General features: G+C 48.8%; 1 protein-coding gene across 1 annotated transcript; it reads left to right on the forward strand.

Moving 5' to 3' along the window:
* Positions 1–3534: 3534 nt before the first annotated feature.
* Positions 3535–16149, forward strand: HTR3A (5-hydroxytryptamine receptor 3A). The gene is made up of 9 exons (XM_081062821.1): positions 3535–3665; positions 6011–6177; positions 7339–7383; positions 9638–9747; positions 11207–11376; positions 13487–13647; positions 14004–14214; positions 14331–14552; positions 15372–16149. Exons 1-9 carry the CDS (start codon positions 3599–3601, stop codon positions 15668–15670), a joined length of 1452 nt encoding a protein of 483 aa, XP_080918947.1. The 5' UTR covers positions 3535–3598; the 3' UTR covers positions 15671–16149.
* Positions 16150–18631: the final 2482 nt, after the last annotated feature.

Genomic DNA, 18631 nt, shown 5'->3' on the forward strand with positions numbered 1-18631 from the left:
GTGCTGGGGCAGCAGCTAGAAAGGCAGCAGGAACAAATGGTAGGGAATTGAGTTCTCTGACTTGGGACCAGGGCTGGAGAGGAGGCTTTCTTCTGGATGAAGAAGCTGGTGGAGGCCATTGTTTCTTTGTTGAGCCCTCCCCCATCCCAGTGTGCTAATACAGTTGGCCGCCCTTTCTGAGTTTCCACTGTTCGTTTGCCCTGTCCTGGCACTTTGAGATGTGACCCTACCCAACTTTCAGGTACACCCAGGCTGCCTTCAGTGTCTTTCTCATGCAGCCCACCTGCCTTGGCTCAAGCTGCACTTTCCTAGGGTCTCTCAAAGGTTCATGGAACCCAGAGAGCAGCATCTGGTTTGCCCATGTCCTGTACCTCTGGCTGAGCAGCCCTAAGCCAGCAATAGTGACAGCTGGCCTTGGTTCGCAGCTTGGCCTCTTGAGGTACTTCCAAGCACAGCACGGGTGGCAGATATCTGCGGATTTCTTTATGGCTCTCGCTAGGTGTTTCTGGGTGGAGCACAGGCTGTGGCTGAAGTAGACCTACAGTGGATCCCCTCCAACGTGGTCCTAGCGCCTGGTGCCCCCAGTGGCCAGCTTCAAAATGAACTGGAGCATCACCCAGCCACCTTCTAGTACGATCCACCCAAGGGGCGGACGGGGCAGGCACCAGAGTCCTGCTGAGGCAGATGCTGCTCTGCAGGACCAGCCCCTGCACAATAACCCTTCACTGTAGCAAAGGCCAGTCCTCACAACCAGTGAGCCCAAGGGTCAGTCCCTCACAGTGATGTGCAATCATCAACCAAGGCTCAACTACAAGATGAGGACACACACGACCCACACAAGGGACACACCTAGAGCCCGTGGCTCAGGTGCCCAGAAAGACTGCACCACTGAACCCCACAGCACATCTACTACATAAGTCCACTCTACTAAGACCGGAAGACATAGTATCCCTACCTCGTACATAGAAACAAACACAGAGAGGCAACCAAAATGGGGAAACAAAGAAACATGCCCCAAATGAAAGAACAGAACATAGCTTCAGAGAAAGAATTAAGTGAAATGGAGATAAGCAATCTATCAGATGCAGAGTTCCAAACACTGATTATAAGCATGCTCAGTGATCTCATAAAAATGGAGATGGAAAACATAAAAAAGAACCAGTTAGAAATAAAGGATACAATAATGGAAACAAAGAATATATTACAGGGAATCAACAGTAGGTTAGATGAAGCAGAGAATCCAACCAGTGATGTAGAAGATAAGGTAGCAGGAAACACCCAACCAAAACAGCAAAAAGAAAAAAAGAATCCAAAAAATTGAGGAGAGTTTAAGGGGCCTCCTGGACAACATCAATTATAGCAACACTCACATTATAGGGGTTCCAGAAGGAGAAGAGAGAAAGCAAGGAATTGAAAACCTGTTTGAAGAAACAATGACTGAAAACTTCCCTAATGTGGTGAAGGAAATGGACAAACAAGCCCAGGAAGCACAGAGTCCCAAACAAGATAAACCCAAAGAGGCCAACTCCAAGAAACATCATAATTAAAATGCCAAAGGTTAATTTAAATACAAAGACAGAATCTTAAAGGCAGCAAGAGAAAAGCAGTTAGCTACCTATAAGGGAGCCCCCATAAGACTGGCAGCTGACTTCTCAACAGGAACTTTGCAGGCAAGAAGGGAGTGGCAGTAAATATTCCAAGTGATGAAAAGCAACGACATACAATCAAGATTGCTCTACCCAGCAAGGCTGTCATTTAGAATTGAAAGCAGATAAGGAGCTTCCCAGACAAGAAAAATCTGAAGGAGTTCATCACCACCAAACCAGTATTACAAGGAGTCTTAGAGGGACTTCTTTAAGATGAGAGAGGGGTAAAGGATGGATGAAAGGGGAAGGGATTAAGAAGGCAAACTGGTTGTTATACAATAGTCATGGGGATGTAGGGTAGAGCATAAGGAATATAGTCAATAATATTGTAATAACTAGGGATGGTTCCTGATAGGTAATAGATGGGAATGGGGTTGGGATCAGGGTGCAAAAGGAGAAGGCATTAAGAAATACAAGTTGATAGTTAATACAGTATGGGGAATAGAATCAACCATGTTGTAAAGATCATGTAAGGTGCCAGGTGGGCACTGGACTTATCAGGGGGTCACGTCATAGATTGTAGATGCCTGACCAATGGGCTGTACACCTGACGCTGAAATAGAATAATATCGAATGTCAACTATATCTAAATATATAGGTGTATATAGTCACGGGATGTGGAGTACACCATAGGGAAGGTAGTCGATGGTATTGTAACAGCTATGTAAGATGTCAGAGGGGTAGTAGCTTGGGGGTGAGTTATCACTTTCTGAGGGGTTTAAGTGTCTAATTATTACATTACTTTGTACATCTGAAATGAATCAAAAAGTTTTCCTAAATGTTTCTCTATTGATGTTTACTTTGTCTTCTATGCTTTTTACATAGTCAGCCGATGATTTTGATGCACAATTTGATGAATTTTGGCAATGTTTCTGTCAGTTCTGCTCATTACTGGCCGCCCTTACCTCTCTTCATCAGTGACATTGTTCTCTCCCCTCAGGAAAACATTTAATCCACTTGTACACTGCCGTTTTCTTCATGGCATTATCCCCATAAACTGGGACTAACATGTCCCTGATTTCACTTCCAATCTTGCCAAGTTTAACAAGAAATTTAATGTCTGTTCGTTGCTCTAATTCAAGCTCAGACATTCTCACGATGGCACACAAAAACACACAACAATAACAAATGCCACTCAGCAAGACACCGCCACATGTCGACATCAACACAGCTGTGACACACTGCTATCCCAAGGTTAAGAAACCTTACTGAGCTGTTTGTACAGTGCTGCCAATGTAAGTGAATGGTGGCATGTTCACGAACTTAATTGTCAGACTGTGTGTGTGTGTGTGTGTGTGTGTGTGTGTGTGTGTATTTCTTCTAAAATATTTAAATATGAATATTTGAGTGAGGACAAAGGGGCAGACAGGTGGTGACTCCAGGTCCCCTTCTTCTGTCTGTAGAGATGCCCAGTCACCTGCTTAGCTAGGGGCACTATGTCACTCTGTGGAACAAGAGAATGGCCCTACTGCTCCTCCTGCCTCACCCCTCCCAGCCCCAACCCAGTGCTACAAGACATATTTGCTGTGGGACATAAATTAAGGCAGCTGCCTGGAGCACCTCCCAGCAGACAGACTGTACCCTTACTCCGGAGGCTCCTTCAGCCCCTTGTCCCCAAGCTACTCCTTGGCCAAACCACCTGGCTGAATGGGTGGACTGAGCTCCAGCCATATGATAGCAGGGCGGGCTCCCTTCTCAGAGGTCCACTCCCCTTCCCTCCCACCCTGAAATCTGATTCAGCTGAAGAATTGATTGCAGGCAAACTTGGCAGCTTCTCAACCCGGATGGGCTGAGCAGTGTCAGGCTGCAGCCTCAGAAGGTGCTGGGGAGCAGCCTGGAGAGGCAGGCTGGCTGGGACATGAGGCTGGCAGAGTGGGAATAGGCTGGCCCTCGGCAGGGCCCACCCTGAACACCAGTCCTCTCCGAGGCACCCACACCTTGGGGAGCTCACCATGCTGCTGTGGGTCCCACAGATGCTGCTCGCCTTGCTTCTGGGCATGCTCCTGACACAGGGAGAAGGTAAGGGGCGGTGGGTAGGACTTGGTCGGCCATCTATAGAGGAGGTGGAGGGGTGCTTGATTCCTAGGGTTGAAGAAAATATGGTTTTGGAGTGGGTACAGCTGCAAGAAATTTATGGATCTCCCACATATGAGCACAAGAGCATTTTGAGGCACTGTGGTCCAGCTAGAATGTTGGGGAGGTTGAACATCGGGTGACAGCAGGGCTTGCTGAGAGGGGAGCAGAGAAGCAGCCTGCTGTGGTGGAAATGCACAGACAGGTGCAGGAGATGGGCTCCTCTCCCCTGTGTCCTGCCCCTGCACTCGTCAAAAGGCAGCTGCAAGGGATCTTCATGCACTCATTTGGTCCACTGCTTCTTGTTATAAATGGGAATATTGTGGTCCAGAAAAGGTGAGTAATTCTCTGAAGACCCCACAGCTCGTTAGCGGCAGAGTGGAGACCAGAACTAATGTAGTCATCTTTCCCCAGCTTTACTGGTTTCATTGCATGGGTTCTTTGGGCTTCCTAAAGTTCCCTTCCAGGATTAAATTCCAATAACACCACACTTCTCTCTGCATTCCCCACCCATTCTTTCTGCCTCCTGTGGATGCAGGGTATTTTAGTCACAAAAGGATCTGTTGTTTCCTTTTGCTGCAGATAACATTCATTCCCCATTTTGGAAGTTTTTCTCCTCATCCAGAGCTGGGTTGAAGCTGGGGCTGAGGCACAATTAGGATGGACAGGGAGGCTGGACAGATATAAAGGGCTTATGGGCACGATGATTTTCCTCCCCGTGAGCTGTCATTGGGGAAGCTCAGCAGGACAAGAAGGCCCAGGCTGTAAGTTATGATTGTTCTAGGGCTTCCCTGGCTGAGAAGAAATTCTTCCCCTCCCAGAAATTGCCCTTTGCTCTGGGGCCTGCAGGGCCCAGTCTGGTTCTCTCCAAACTGGTCAGGGTCCCAGACAATAGAATCTGGGTTGCTACTGCTGTAGTGAAGACACAGAGGGCTCTGGGTTTGAATCCCAGTTTCTCTACTTGCAGAACATAGTACTCACCTTTCTGAGCCTTGGGGATCCTTACCTGTAAAATGGGCTATCATGACACCCACCCCAGTGGGTCGTTCTAAGATTGAAATGAGTAAAATGTTAACTAATATTATTCTAAAGGAGACACTCAATAAATGTTCTCTTGTCTTCTCTCACTGCTCTCCTATGTTCCAAGAGAAGCTGGAAGTTTATCAGGGATAGGTAGGTGAGGGGCAAGAAGGGGACTCTGTAGGACCAATTTGCTGTACTGGTTATACTTATCATAGACAAGATGAGAGAAGAGGCAGTCTTCTTTAGAGAAAGCCAGGCCTGCTGGCACTTGGTCTCACCTTGCCAGTTCCCTCAGGACTTGGAGCTTATACCCTGGTCCTCTAGGGTGCTCTCTCTTCCCCACCCTACACCTTTCACCTTCATATTTCTTGGCACCTTTCAGGAAGTGCTTCTACCATTTCCTAGAGGGCTATCTGAGGTGCACATGAAATCTCTATAGAATGGGGCTAGGGCCTAGGAATTGGGTTTTCTTGTCACTGTTTTGTACTCCTGCTCTGGGAACAATTTGGTGTCTCCTTGCTTCCCCCACACCTCACCCCTAACCCTCTTCCTAATTCCATCAAATTTGCTCACATAGCAACCTTATGAAGGGACCTGGTAAACCCTCCCCCAGGAGTTTGTGTGCACATTGAAGTGGGGAAGGGGAGCTACTTGGGGTGGATTTTGCTGGAGGGAGAGGAGATGTCAGTTTTCACTGGATGTCCACCCTTCTTTCTTTGTTAGTTGCAAGCCGAGGTCAAGGAGATGATGAGGAGCTTCATGGACAGTGAGTCTGACCTTGGCTGAGGCAGACCCTCATGCAGACTATTGGGCTTAAAAACAGTGCACTTAAGGCCACTTTTTTTGCATCCCTCTCACCTACCAGTTTCATATACCCAGGGCCAGCTTCCCTTTAGCTCACAAGAGCCCCTTACCGGAGCCCTGCAGGCTAACCTCCTCTGGGCAGTTATCTACTCTCAACCATTCTCAGCGCTTGACCTACTTCAGACCTTACCCGTCTGGTTTACCTTCCCTTACAACTCAGCTTCCTCTCTCATATAAATTAATGCACAGTTTACCCTTAATGAGATAATACCTTTGAATTTTGGCAGAAATCTCTGAAGATAAAATGCCATAGTGACGAAAATTTCAGTGTGTGGGGGTATCTGGAATGTTGTGAGGTGGGAATGGTGAGGACACTTTCCTTTTAATAGTTTTTCAAACCTGGGCAAGAGAACCAAAGAAAGACCCAGGCTCTGCTGACCACTTTGCACTGTTCTTGCTCCCAGCCAGGCCCAGGGGGGGCCTCCAGGCCCATAATACCTCCAGACCTGCTCTGGGGAGGCTATCGGATTACCTCTTGACCAACTATAAGAAAGGTGTGCGACCCGTGCGGGACTGGAGGAAGGCAACGACTGTATCCATTGATGTCATTGTCTACGCCATCCTCAGTGTGGTGAGTGCTCAGCCCGACTCTGCCCCCAACTCAGAGGTGGCAGCCTGGGGTGGGAGGCCAGTTGTCCCCTGGGCAGCATGGCGGGCCTCCTCGTATCCATAGTGCCCATGGTCAGGTGCCACGGCTCAGGACAGACTGCAGCAGACAGCAGCCTCCACCGTGTGCACAGCTGCACAAAGCAGGAAACCAGGTGACCTGTGTGGCTGCTCCTGCCACAGCCCTATGGCCAGTAGGCCACTTACCACATGTGTTTCTTCACAGACGGTAGCATGGTAACCGTCTCCCTACGTAAGCTGTGTGAGGGTTCAGACTATCCTATTCATCTCCGCGCCCTGAGGTTTTTACACAGGTCCCTGGTGCATGGTGGGTATTACTCAATGGTTGTTGAAGAGTTAATCATAAATCAATTCATTAATTGATTCCTTCATCAAGTAGGGCAGGGTGCACGGCCCAGCAGAAGAGGTTGACCTTGTGCAGAGATGAACAAGTAGGCAATTACAGAAATGCAGGGCACTGGGCTGGGATAGAGTGGGCAGGAACTGGCCTCATAATCTCCGATACAGACCACGTGGCTATTTCGTGAAGGGAAATAGGAAATTAGATGGGAAGGAGGGAGGGTGATGAATTTCTCACTCTGTATGGTTTCATACTTCTTGACTTCATACTAGGGCAATAGATTATATGTATATATAATATATAATATATATGGAGAGAGAGATGATATATATAATATATATATGGAGAGAGAGAGATGATATTGTTATATATACCTTGTATTACTATCTTCTATTATGTTATATATATATATATATGTTGTTTTATATATATATATATATATGTATATATATGTAAAATACATATAACAGACATATATACCAGGGGTGCCAAAAAAAGTATACACATTTTAATACATGATATAATAAAAGGTATATATAATTGTGTGTGTGTGTGTGTGTGTGTGTGTTACTGTATTTCTTTGTAGGTGTATCCTAGTAAATGATGAACTTTTCCTGGCTGGCCCCTTCTCCCTGCCCCTTTTCTTGATTCTCACTTCCCAAGGGACTAGGGATACAAAACAACAGCTCCTTCAAGGGGCGGTATGTGCAGGGTGGACCCCCAGACCACAAGGCCACCTATGCTAAGCTGCCTTTCCTTTCTCAGGATGAGAAGAATCAGGTACTGACCACCTACATCTGGTACCGGCAGGTAAGCAGAACCGCCCTTCTCCCACATTTCCTGACACACGACTTACCCTTCCAGGAAGGATTTCTCCACCTCCTTCCTGGGAGGAGGTGAAACTCAGAGGCCTTGGTGAGGAAAGGGGGGAGAGGTTCATGGGCGTGTTCAGCATGAGATCCAGGAGCCTGGACTCCTCGAACTCAGGACTGGGAATGGAAACAAATGTACAGGTCAGTGGAGGAGAAATCCTCTGACCCCCTCTGGGGTCTGAAGCTCTTCAGGGCATCCCAAACAAGCGCTTGTCCAACCTCTGTTGATTGAACACCTCCGGTGACTGAGAGCTCAGAAAGCAGTTATTTCATTTTCAAACAGCTTTAATTGCTCGGAAGTTCTTCCTTCTATTAAGCCAAATTGAACAACAACCAAATTGGGTGATTGAAACAGGTTGATTCCCGTGCACTTAGTCCTCAGATCCTTGGCGACTTCCCCACTCTTCCAGCTTCTGCTGGGCATTGGTCAGGCACTGATGTGTGGAGTGTCCGAGGCCTGAGCAGCATTTCTGGCTTGCTGGGGGAAGGCAGGTAAACAGTGGCCTGTCCATAGCTGTGTCCTGCTCTGGCAGCCCCTGGGGCTGGGGGGGAACACATCAGAGCAGAGGGGAAGCTAAAGTGGCTGAAAGGGGGGAGCAGGGGGATGAGGACAGTTCATGGAGGTCGCACCTGAGAGAGGCTCTGGGGACACTCCTGGTATAGCATATGCAGGTCTCTGTTAAACCCCTCCCTGCACCTCATGGCACACTCCACACCACCCGCTCACGAGATAGGGAGTGGGGTGAAGGAAGAAGCCAGAATACTGATTTCTGACGTACTTTTCCCTTTCCGCCTCAGGGAGATGTCTAAATACAGACCAGGTCCTGCCTCAAGGGAAGGGACCCGAGAAAGAACAGGCAGCTTGGAGCTCCTTTACTGGGACAACAGGCCTAGGTCCCACCTCTCAGCCTCTAGGGTCACTTGTCTGTCCCAGTGGGAGGAGCTACCCATCTATATATGCCACAGACTGTGCTAAGGGAACCAGAAGTGGAGACACAAACCAGACGCGGGGTCCTGCCCATCGTAAGCGCACAGATTAGACAGTTAGACAATTAAATGCAGCAAGACAGCCACCCCAATGTACCAAGGACAAGATGTCAACCGTGAAAGTACAGAGGAGGCACATAAAACCTAGCCTGAGGGGTGGGGTTCACAGAAGATTCCAGGAGAAAGGAACAGACAGGTGCGTTGGGTAAGTCTGGAAGGATGCCTCCTGTCAATGAAGAAGACGAGAATTGCAGTATGGAAGAGGGAGCAGGGTATGCCGACATATGAAGGTTTCAACCGTGTTTAATTCCATGTGGCTGGAGTGTAAACTCTACAGAGAGGCGTGGCAGGACAAACCAAAACAAGACGAAAACAAAACACTAAACAGATGGATGGAGGCCAGATTTTGTTGACCATTAGGTTTAACTTTACCCTATTGCCCATGGGGCGCCACTGAAGAATTTTAAGCAAGGGAGTGACATGATCAAATTTACATTGTATGTTTCTATAAAATTAAGGTAATTCACTATATTATATTTCATAACCCTTTCAACGTGTGTCCTGTTTGCTTTTTTTTCTAGTGATTTAAAAGACATATTCTTATTTCAATCTAGTCATACTTGTATTTAGTTCACATTGTTTTGTCTATTACCAGTGATAATACATAAAAATAATCTATTAACCCCCAAGGATAGCACCATTTATGTAGCATGCCACTCCTCATAAACCACTGCCACTGACGCAACATCTTTTTCGCATGTTTTCAAATAAAATGTGAAATGTTTAAAAAAAAATATATATATATATATATATATTTTAGATCAGTCGTTCTGGCCAGATAGTGGAAAATGCATTGCTCAAAACAGTACCCATGCCTACGCTGTGAGGTGCACGTTATGACCCCGGTTTGCATATGTGCAGACCAAGACCCAAGAAGCTCTGTGTTTAAGGTCCCTCGGTTGGTGGAGAGGGAATTCAAAACAGTAGAAATGACCTAATGCTTTGGCTGCATGTGTCTGTGTCGTATTTGCATGAAGGGAGCGAGTGAGTCCGCTGGTAGGGGGTCTCTCAGGTACTGGGAGTGATTTGGGGGCCGCTGACACACGATGCTCGCCTTGACACGAGCGGTGAAGCCGGCCTGAGCGCGGACAACCCCCACTGGAGACGGAGGGGGCTGCCTGTGACCGCTCCTGCTCCTCCCCTAGTACTGGACTGACGAGTTTCTCCAGTGGAACCCCGCGGACTTCGACAACATCACCAAGTTGTCCATCCCCACGGACAGCATCTGGGTCCCCGACATTCTTATCAACGAGTTGTGAGTACTGGCATCAGATGCGTGTACTGGGCTGCGGGGGGCTGAGGGGCTGCGACCAGGGCCCTGCTGCTGCATTTCGGCTGTCCCACCCAGACATGCAGAACTGTAGGTAAAGTTGGCTTGGGCCCAAATTCCCATTTGTCTTTTTTTTTTAAACCCTTTGCTTTTGTAAAACTCCTCTGTTTCTATGCTTGATGCTGAAACTCTAGTTCTTGCTGTAAGGGCCCCCTTTCTGGGGGAAGAGAAGCCAGTGAATGAACTCACACGGTTATAACAACCAAATGAGAAACAGCTGCTTTTTAAAGGGACAGTAATGTCACTGAAAGGAAGGAAGTGCTGATGGTGACCACTGGCCACAGGGGAGATTTGCAACTGGGAGACACTCACATCTCTCAAGCCACACATGTGCCTGACTAGCCACAAATTGAACCCTCAATCTGAAGTGGGTCCCATTAGCCTTCACTCTCAGCAGCCAGACACTGTCTTTTTGCCCCAGCCAACATTCCTTCTCCCCATCCTTCAGGTGTCTTTAGGCTCCACTGTCTGGGCTTCTGAACACAAGTGCAGGAAAGACGGCTATGGGTGACGGATGGAAGGAGAAGGTGGCCGGGGGCCAGTCACCCTCCAGCCAGTCCCCCCTGCATTGACCAGCTCCAGGGGATGCCACTCACACTGCTTTTCATGAGAAGCAGTCGACCTGGAGACCCATGCCTGCGTAGCCCAGGCTGGAAGGATGTGAGAAAATCCCAGTTTCTGGCTGGATCTCCAGTATGAACAGTGAAGTAGCTTTAGTCTTGAATTCTCATCTCTCAGCCTGATTCCACAGAAGGCTGAGGCTTAGAAACCTCAGGCTCAGGCCACTCGATGCCATAGTGGTCACTTGGGAGACGTTGGGGGTCAGGGATCTGCTGAGAAAGTGGGACAAAGTCTTTCCCACCATGCCCAGCTCTTCTCAATGATTTCTCTAGTTCCTTTTCCTTCAGAGACGATTAATCTCATTTCATAGGACTTCTAGGGGTGGGAAGCAAAGAGGAGTCCGAGTCAGGATAGAGCCCAAACTTCTGCTTTCCCACCAAACTGGCCCGTTGTCCCTTGGCTGGTCACCCCGGGAGCCGAGGTCTGTCCAGCCCACTGGGTGGCAGCATAGGGACACCTAGGCATGCTCCTGAGAGTCTGTGGCTGTGAGGTCCATAGATTCCTTGCCTGCATTTTGTGGCTAGGTTTCCAGTGAGATAAAGATATGCTCTTTACTGCTTGGAAAGTCGCCTTGACAATGGCAGATAAGGAAGCCTAAAACAGAGGAGGCTGGAAAAATCAAGGCTAGGAAAAACAGTGCAGGTGCTCCTGCTGCCTAGACCCTCCCTGAATTTCTTTCCCTGCTGGGTTGCTCGGAGACCTTCAGACTCCCAGGGCTTGACCTACTCCTTGAGCTCCAAATTGACCCCTCTTCCCTGGCCAGTGTGGACGTGGGGAAGTCTCCAGATATCCCGTATGTGTATGTCCAGCATCATGGTGAGGTCCAGAACTACAAGCCCCTCCAGGTGGTGACTGCCTGTAGCCTGGACATCTACAACTTCCCCTTCGACGTGCAGAACTGCTCACTGACCTTCACCAGCTGGCTGCACACCAGTGAGTAGATGGGTTTTGGAGGTGGGGCAGAGGTTGGGGGACCCAGAGACACCCAAGTGAGGAACACATCCTAGGATGCATTCTCCCTTATCCAACTTACTTATCATTTATTTTCTTAATGCCACTGAGCCGCTCTTTCCTTATCCTTCAAGTGGGACTAACATGGTTGCTCTTACATCTCCCTTAGTCGTCATATGGGTTGAAGTGTAAACTGACTGCAAGACACTCAGTAAGGGCCAATTCTTTCCCAATATCGCTACTAGGATCTGCGCTCAACGTCTCTCCAAGCCACCCACTTCTCCTCTCCTCTGATTCATCCTCTCCTTGGTCTTGTGTCCAGGTTTCTGCAGTAGCCTTCTAGCTGTTCTCACTCCATCATTCTTGTCCTCCTCCCATTCATGCTCCTCACAGCAAACAGGGAGGTCTCATTAAAATGCAAATCTGATCAGTCACTCTTTTCTTAAAATGCTCAATGGCTTCCTAGCACTCCTGAGACAGAATCAAATCGTCCACCTGGCTAATAGGGCCCTGCAAAGTCTGCCCTTACCCACAGCCCACCTCTCCCGCCTCATCTCATGCACGCTCCCCTGAGCTCTGCTCCAGCCCAGCTGCCTTCCTGGAAGGCCCCACAGTCCCTGCTCTTCCCCTTTATCACATCCTGCTTCCTCTCCAGGGCCACCTTGCTCCTCCTTCTGCTCCCCTTCTTGACCCACTCTTGCCCCAACCACACCTGGCTCGTCCAACTCTTCTACTCACCTTCGAATCACAGCATCAGTGTGAGTTCCCTGGGGAAAACACTTTTTATCGCCCAGACGAGGTGTCCCCGATGCCCAAATTGATCCCTACTGTTCTTCCCACTTCTATTGCATTTACAAGCACTTGTTCAATGTCAGCTTCTCTACCAGACATAAACTTAGAGAGGGCAGGAGCATGATTTCTGTGCCACCACTAGATACCAGCACAGAGCCTGGCACAGAGAAAGGTGCTGGCAAGCTGACACTGCGTGGACGAATGCCAGGTGCTGACGAAGGCCTAGTGAAGGGAGCATCACCCGATGCAAAAAGGCGCCCTCCACATCTATTCTGCTTTTATTGCAGCCGCTGGAAATTATGAAGGGAATATATAACTTCCTTGAACAAAAACCAGAATTACAAATGATCTTTGACCTTTGACCTCTACCCTCAATCCCAAACTCGTCACCAATTCCCCACACCAAGATTTACCAACTTTTATCAGTATAAACTTCATATAGTATGTTCTTCCCAGTACTTCTCTATTCTTTGCATATACATATATGTATATATTATACATAGGTATGAAAGGACATGGAAATTATTCTATAGTGTTTTTTTACATGAATGTATCATTTATGCTACTGCTACTTGATTCTTTTTACTCAACAACAGGTCTTGGACATTTTTCCAAGTTAGTGTATATTTAGATCTCCCTCAAATTCGGACTCAAATTCCACACCATATCTCATGGTATGGATACATCACAGTTTGTTAAGCATTTTCCTGATTAGTGGATATTTAGATCTTTCCCACTATTTTGCTGTAATGGATACTCCTGTCCTCTGGTACATATGCATATCTGTTTCTCTAATACAGATACAGAGAAGTAAGACTGCTATTCTGTAAGTGGGGGTTTGCTTGTTTCCTAATTCACCTTTAAAGACAGGTGGCTCTATGAAGACAAAAGTGAAGAATATTGATTTTTGTTCATTTCCTAAACAGGTAATTCTAACAGGGACACCTAGAAAGTGTGTGGAAGCAGGGTGTGTGTGTGTGTGTGTGTGTCTCTGTGTGTGTGTCTGTGTGTGTGTGTCTGTGAGTGTGTGTATGTGTGTGTAAGAGTGGGGGCATTTCTAATAAATGATTTGTCTGGTTCTTTGCATTTTGCTGTGTGATTTCATTCAAGACTCCATTTCCCTCACTACGGTCCTACTGTACAGATAGGTCAGTGTGCACGATTATCTCATTTTGTAGCTGAGGAAACCGAGGCTGAGCTGAGCTAAGTCGTGGGTGTGGCCACTCTGTGTCCCATGACCACAGGGCCTGGTACGCTCTGGCACTGAACTCCACAGCTGGCTTGATTTCTTCTCTCTCAGTCCAGGACATTAACATCTCCCTGTGGCGCTTGCCAGAAAAGGTGAAGTTCGACAAGAGCGTCTTCATGAACCAAGGCGAGTGGGAGCTTCTGGGAGTGCTGACCCAGTTTCGGGAGTTCAGTATCGAAAGCAGCAACTGCTATGCGGAAATGAAGTTCTACGTGAGTGGGAGAGGGAGCAGATGTGGGTAAATTGATGACTAGAACTACTAGAGGGTCACCCCCAGGCAGACTTAAGGAGGCATATGGGGCAAAGGTCTGTGGCACTTTGCCCAACTCCAAGGTCACACTCACCACGGGATCTTCAAAGAAGTAGATGGGGAAACACCTGAACTTCCCTTCACTTGTCCTGAGCAACAGGAGCCTGGATCCAGACACAGAATGTGGCTCTGTCTGTTTCCTTCTCTGGCAATAGAGGTTGAAAGCTCCACAGAGCTAGGGTCAGGGATGGGGTGGTGGCTCCCGGGTGCAGGACCTGTCTGCCCCAGCCTTGCCCCAGAGCGCCTCTCCGGTCCCAGGTGGTCATTCGCCGGCGGCCCCTGTTCTATGCTGTCAGTCTGCTGCTGCCCAGCATCTTCCTGATGGTCATGGACATCGTGGGCTTCTACCTGCCCCCGGACAGTGGGGAGAGGGTCTCCTTCAAGATCACACTCCTCCTGGGCTACTCTGTCTTCCTGATCATTGTGTCTGACACGCTGCCAGCCACTGCCATCGGCACTCCCCTTATTGGTAAGGACCCCTCCTGGGGCAGAGCTTGGTGTGGCCCAGAAACTGAGGAATGGCCCCCTCCCACCTGCTGTGTGTGTCACCCCTCCCTCCCTCCCTGCCCTGCCCTGAATGTACAGGTGTCTACTTTGTTGTGTGCATGGCTCTGCTGGTGATAAGCTTGGCTGAGACCATCTTCATCGTGCGACTGGTGCACAAGCAAGACCTGCAGCAGCCCGTGCCTGCCTGGCTGCGGCACCTGGTCCTCGAGAGAGTTGCCCTGCTGCTTTGCCTAGGGGAGCAGTCAAATTCCCATAGGTGCCCAGCCACCTCCCAAGCCACCAAGACCAATGAGTGCTCAGGTGAGAGGGAAAGGGTCCCAGCATCCTTCTGGCCCGGGTGCAGACACATGGTAGAGTGTCTCTGGAGGATGTGCCATGCTCTCTAAATGAGTGTTTTAAACCCCTCCACCCCAGTCCATTTCTTTTTGTCCTCCTTTCTGGCTAGGGCCAGGCCTTTTACAGAAGATGTTTGGTTAACCTAAGGCCATCTCATCATGAGCTAATGAACTAGGGCACCCACCCGCCTAATGACTAATCTCATTGCTCACCTGGTGAAGGTAACGGTATCTGAAGGTGTGTTTTCTGGTACAGAACGACACAGAGCCATGAGAAAGAGGAGTGAAGTCAGAGTCCCGACACCTAGGCCTTGGCGGCCTCACTATTAAGTGATGTACCAACTGTGTGGCCACAGGCTAGTTATATAACCTCTCTGAGCTTTAACACCTTCAAATAGAGGTAATCACCCCATCTCTGCTCTTTCATGGGGCTCTTCTGAGGGTCAAATGAAACAATGGATATCAAATTGCTAGGCAAAGCTCATGCGTGTTTTTTTTTTTAAAGTGCATGGGAAGGATAAACACCAATTTCAAGATATGGTGACTTGGAGGGGGCATGGAGGGTGTGACTACAGAGAGGTATATGGGAATCTTTCATTGTACTGGATTTCTTTATTTTTTTAAGTTGGATAGTGGATACACAAATATGTAAGTTATTCTCGACACTCTTTATGTCTGAAATTGTTCATAATAAAGATTTCTGCAGGCCAAAGAAACATAAGGTACAGAGTTCCGGCCACCAGCTGGGCCTTCATCCCATGCCAATGCTCTGTCCTTCTTCCAGACATGGGAAACCACTGCAGCCATGTGGGAGGACCCGTGGACTTGGACAGGACCCAGAGGGGCAGAGGCAGCCCCCCCCCACCAGTGCGGGAGGCTTCCCTGGCAGTGCGTGGGCTGCTGCAGGAGCTGGCCTCCATCCGGCACTTCCTGGAGAAACGGGAGGAGAGCCGAGAGGTGGCCCGCGACTGGCTGCGCGTGGGCTCTGTGCTGGACAGGCTGCTTTTCCGCATCTACCTGCTGGCGGTGCTGGCCTACAGTGTCACTCTGGTCACACTCTGGTCCATCTGGCAGTATTCCTGAGGGGTATAGCCCAGCAGTGGGAAGGTACTGCTCAGGATGGGATGGGAGAATTTCAGGGCCCAGGAGATGCCAAGGACATTCTCAAGACACATGTGCAGTTCCATCCCTGTTTCCAATGCCAATTCCCCTCTGAAATCCCAAACCCAGCCTCAGCTCTTCCCCTCAAACTTTGATGTTCAAGACCCTTACGTCCTCTCCCCACCACACCTGTCCATATGGATTTCAAACATGTTGTCTTAGATTAAGAGAATCCTGTGCACCCCCTAACTTCATCCTATACATCTATGCATCAAGCCTCAGTTTCCCCAGGGGCACCTCCCTGAATGAGATACTTTAGAATTCTGCTCATCTCCTTCAACCTTGTTTTTAGAAATTGAAGGCAAACCAACTCTCTGCTACTGGGGCCTGGTAACTCTGCATCAGGTTTATCTAACAGTAATAGCTCCTTCTTACCTCACCTGTGACCACTTCCCTGAACACTCATGCTTCATCAGATGGTGGGGGTGGGGGGGTAATAAAATGCGCTGAAGCTCTAAACTCTCTTCTTGACCATTTGTCAGCAGCTGGGGGGGTGGAAGAGGTTTAAAGTCACTGGTGGAAATGAAGTTGGAGAATTATCTGTGGCTTCCGGTGTTTGGTGCTTCCTGCCCCCAAGGAATTGGGTGGTGACCAAATGTTGGTTGTTATGAAGAAACAATAGGAGGTGGGATTTAAGGTGGGAGGGTCAGGACCAGGCGGTTGCTCAGTTCTGTGACCCCCTGGAAAGATGCTGGGAGGATCCACACAGTCCTGTAATCAATCTAGGCTCCAGGAGGTCTCTCAGTGAAGCTGGGGTCAAGTTCTCTCCCTACTAGAGGATCCTGCAATTAAGACAAGGACATCAGCACCATGGCCAGCAGCACCTGGTTTTTGTGTTTGAAAGACAGAGAAAGCTAAGGCTTGAGATTTTTAATCTCCTTTGGGAACTCTCAGCACTCAGTCCCTGGCACATCCACTAGCAAGCAGGACCACGAAGGACGCAGAGGCGGGGACATGGTATTTGATCTAACTTATATCCTGGCCCCCTCTCCCAGACATCGGGGTTTTAAGACTTGCTGACGAGCACCCCAGCTCTGTTACTCCACCCAGCTAACAAGCATTCAGAGGAAAGGAATGCCAGAACCCACCAAGAGCAATGATATTAGTGTCCTCCATGTTTGCCTGAGGCTTTCTCTGGTTCTCCCTTTCTCATTGCAGCCTCATCTTTCTCCTTGCCTTGGGCTGCCTCTCACTCAGAGGAGGGCATGTGGACAGAGTCTGAACACGGCCGGGCTAAAGGGGAAGGACCAAAAAGAAATGTCTGAAATGATTTGTTCCAGGTTAGCCAGTTATACAGGATTCAGTATGGAACACCTGAAGTTATACCTTCCCTTGATCCCAAACTCTGCAGTGTTAGTTAGTAGACTACCCTGGAGGTTGGCGAGAGGGCAGAACCTTGGGCCCTTGGGAGCTTAGAAGCTGAGGAAGGGGGCTTGTCTAGTTCAGCTTCTCTCAGCTTCTTTTCACCCCCGGTCCCACAGCAAGCAGCAAGATTTCATTAAACATTGTCTAACTGGCTGCTGGTTCCGAAGGTGAACTGCAGTGAGGTTTCATCTGCTGCTTCCACCCCAGATATATGTGCTTTTGACATTTGTTAAGGATTTTATATTTATCCTTGTTTTGTCGGTGGATAGGTATCAAGGTCTCCCAGCAAAAGCAGGAGATTGTGGGGCTGGAGAGTGGTGCCCATTCACAATTGTTGCTTCCTACTGAGTAGATATTTTTCATCCCAACACTCTTAGGATGGTCCCTGCAGCCCATACTTGGGAGCCTCATGTTGGGGTCAAAAGCTGCCCCACTCCACTTGAACTTGCTGGGCCCTCCTACTGCTCAGTGAGTCTCACGTCTCAGGCCAGAGAGAGAGAAACCTGGGCAGTCTGGCACGGTTGATGCACCACTGGTCAATAAGTGGGTGCCTATTGACAAAGTGTCCAACCAGAGAGCTAGTAAGACACTAATTAACCTATTGATTCCTCATCTCCCCCTCCCCACCCTTTGCCCACAATCAATGGGGCAACAGAGCCCAGCACTGAGGCAGCCAATTAACCACCTCAAGAATGAGCTGCCACGTGTAACATCTTCTGCTCCACTAGCCACAGCCAATCAGCTCATCGATCCGCATGCTGGCTGTGCTGCCCAGGCAAGGGAAACTGAGGCCAGGGCCAGAGAATTCCCAATGTACTAACTCTCATCATCAGTATTGACCTTGACCTTCTCCCAAACAGACCTTTACTCTGCCTGGGATATGAGAAGACCCAGAACATCCCTCCCACCTGTTGTATTTCCCAGAACCTGCTTCCTTCCCTCCTCCTGCCACTTGAGCTCATTCCTTCTCCTTCTGTCCTAAGCAGAGAGAGACAGTCAGAAACTTACCACGTCTTTACCAGTACTCCTGAGAAGCTTACCTGTTCTCTATCTCCTCTCTACTCCTCTACTCCTATGAGTACTCCCAGTTCTTGCCTCCTTTTCCCATCCATCCCACTTTCCAAAACCTGTCACTTCTACTCGGAAAATCCCATTAAAGGTTTTGAAAGTGTCCAATCTTTGGTAGTCCTCTAGGCTGTAGGGCCGGCTGCCTTGAAGCTACTGTGAGGCTGCCTTTCCTCCTGGATGATGGCAACCTGTGCTCAGAGCCCATCACAAGAGTGCATATCCTGTGGCTTTCAGAATAGTCCAGGGAGAGTAGCTGAGCTCAGAGTCAGAAGATGGGTTTGGGGGTGATTTCCCTGAGAGGATAGGAGGGAGGACAAGTTGCCTGGTAGGGTGAAGGAAGGGGAGGGAGAATGTATGGAGAGGTGTGGTTTAGCATTCCCCAGCCAGATTCTCCTCCCTCCCCTCTTCCCCCAGCCTCTGAATCAATATATTTTGAATCTAATCTAATAA

This window comes from Rhinolophus hipposideros (genome assembly GCF_964194185.1).
Source record: "Rhinolophus hipposideros genome assembly, chromosome: 10".
In the NCBI taxonomy this organism is placed as follows: domain Eukaryota; kingdom Metazoa; phylum Chordata; class Mammalia; order Chiroptera; family Rhinolophidae; genus Rhinolophus; species Rhinolophus hipposideros.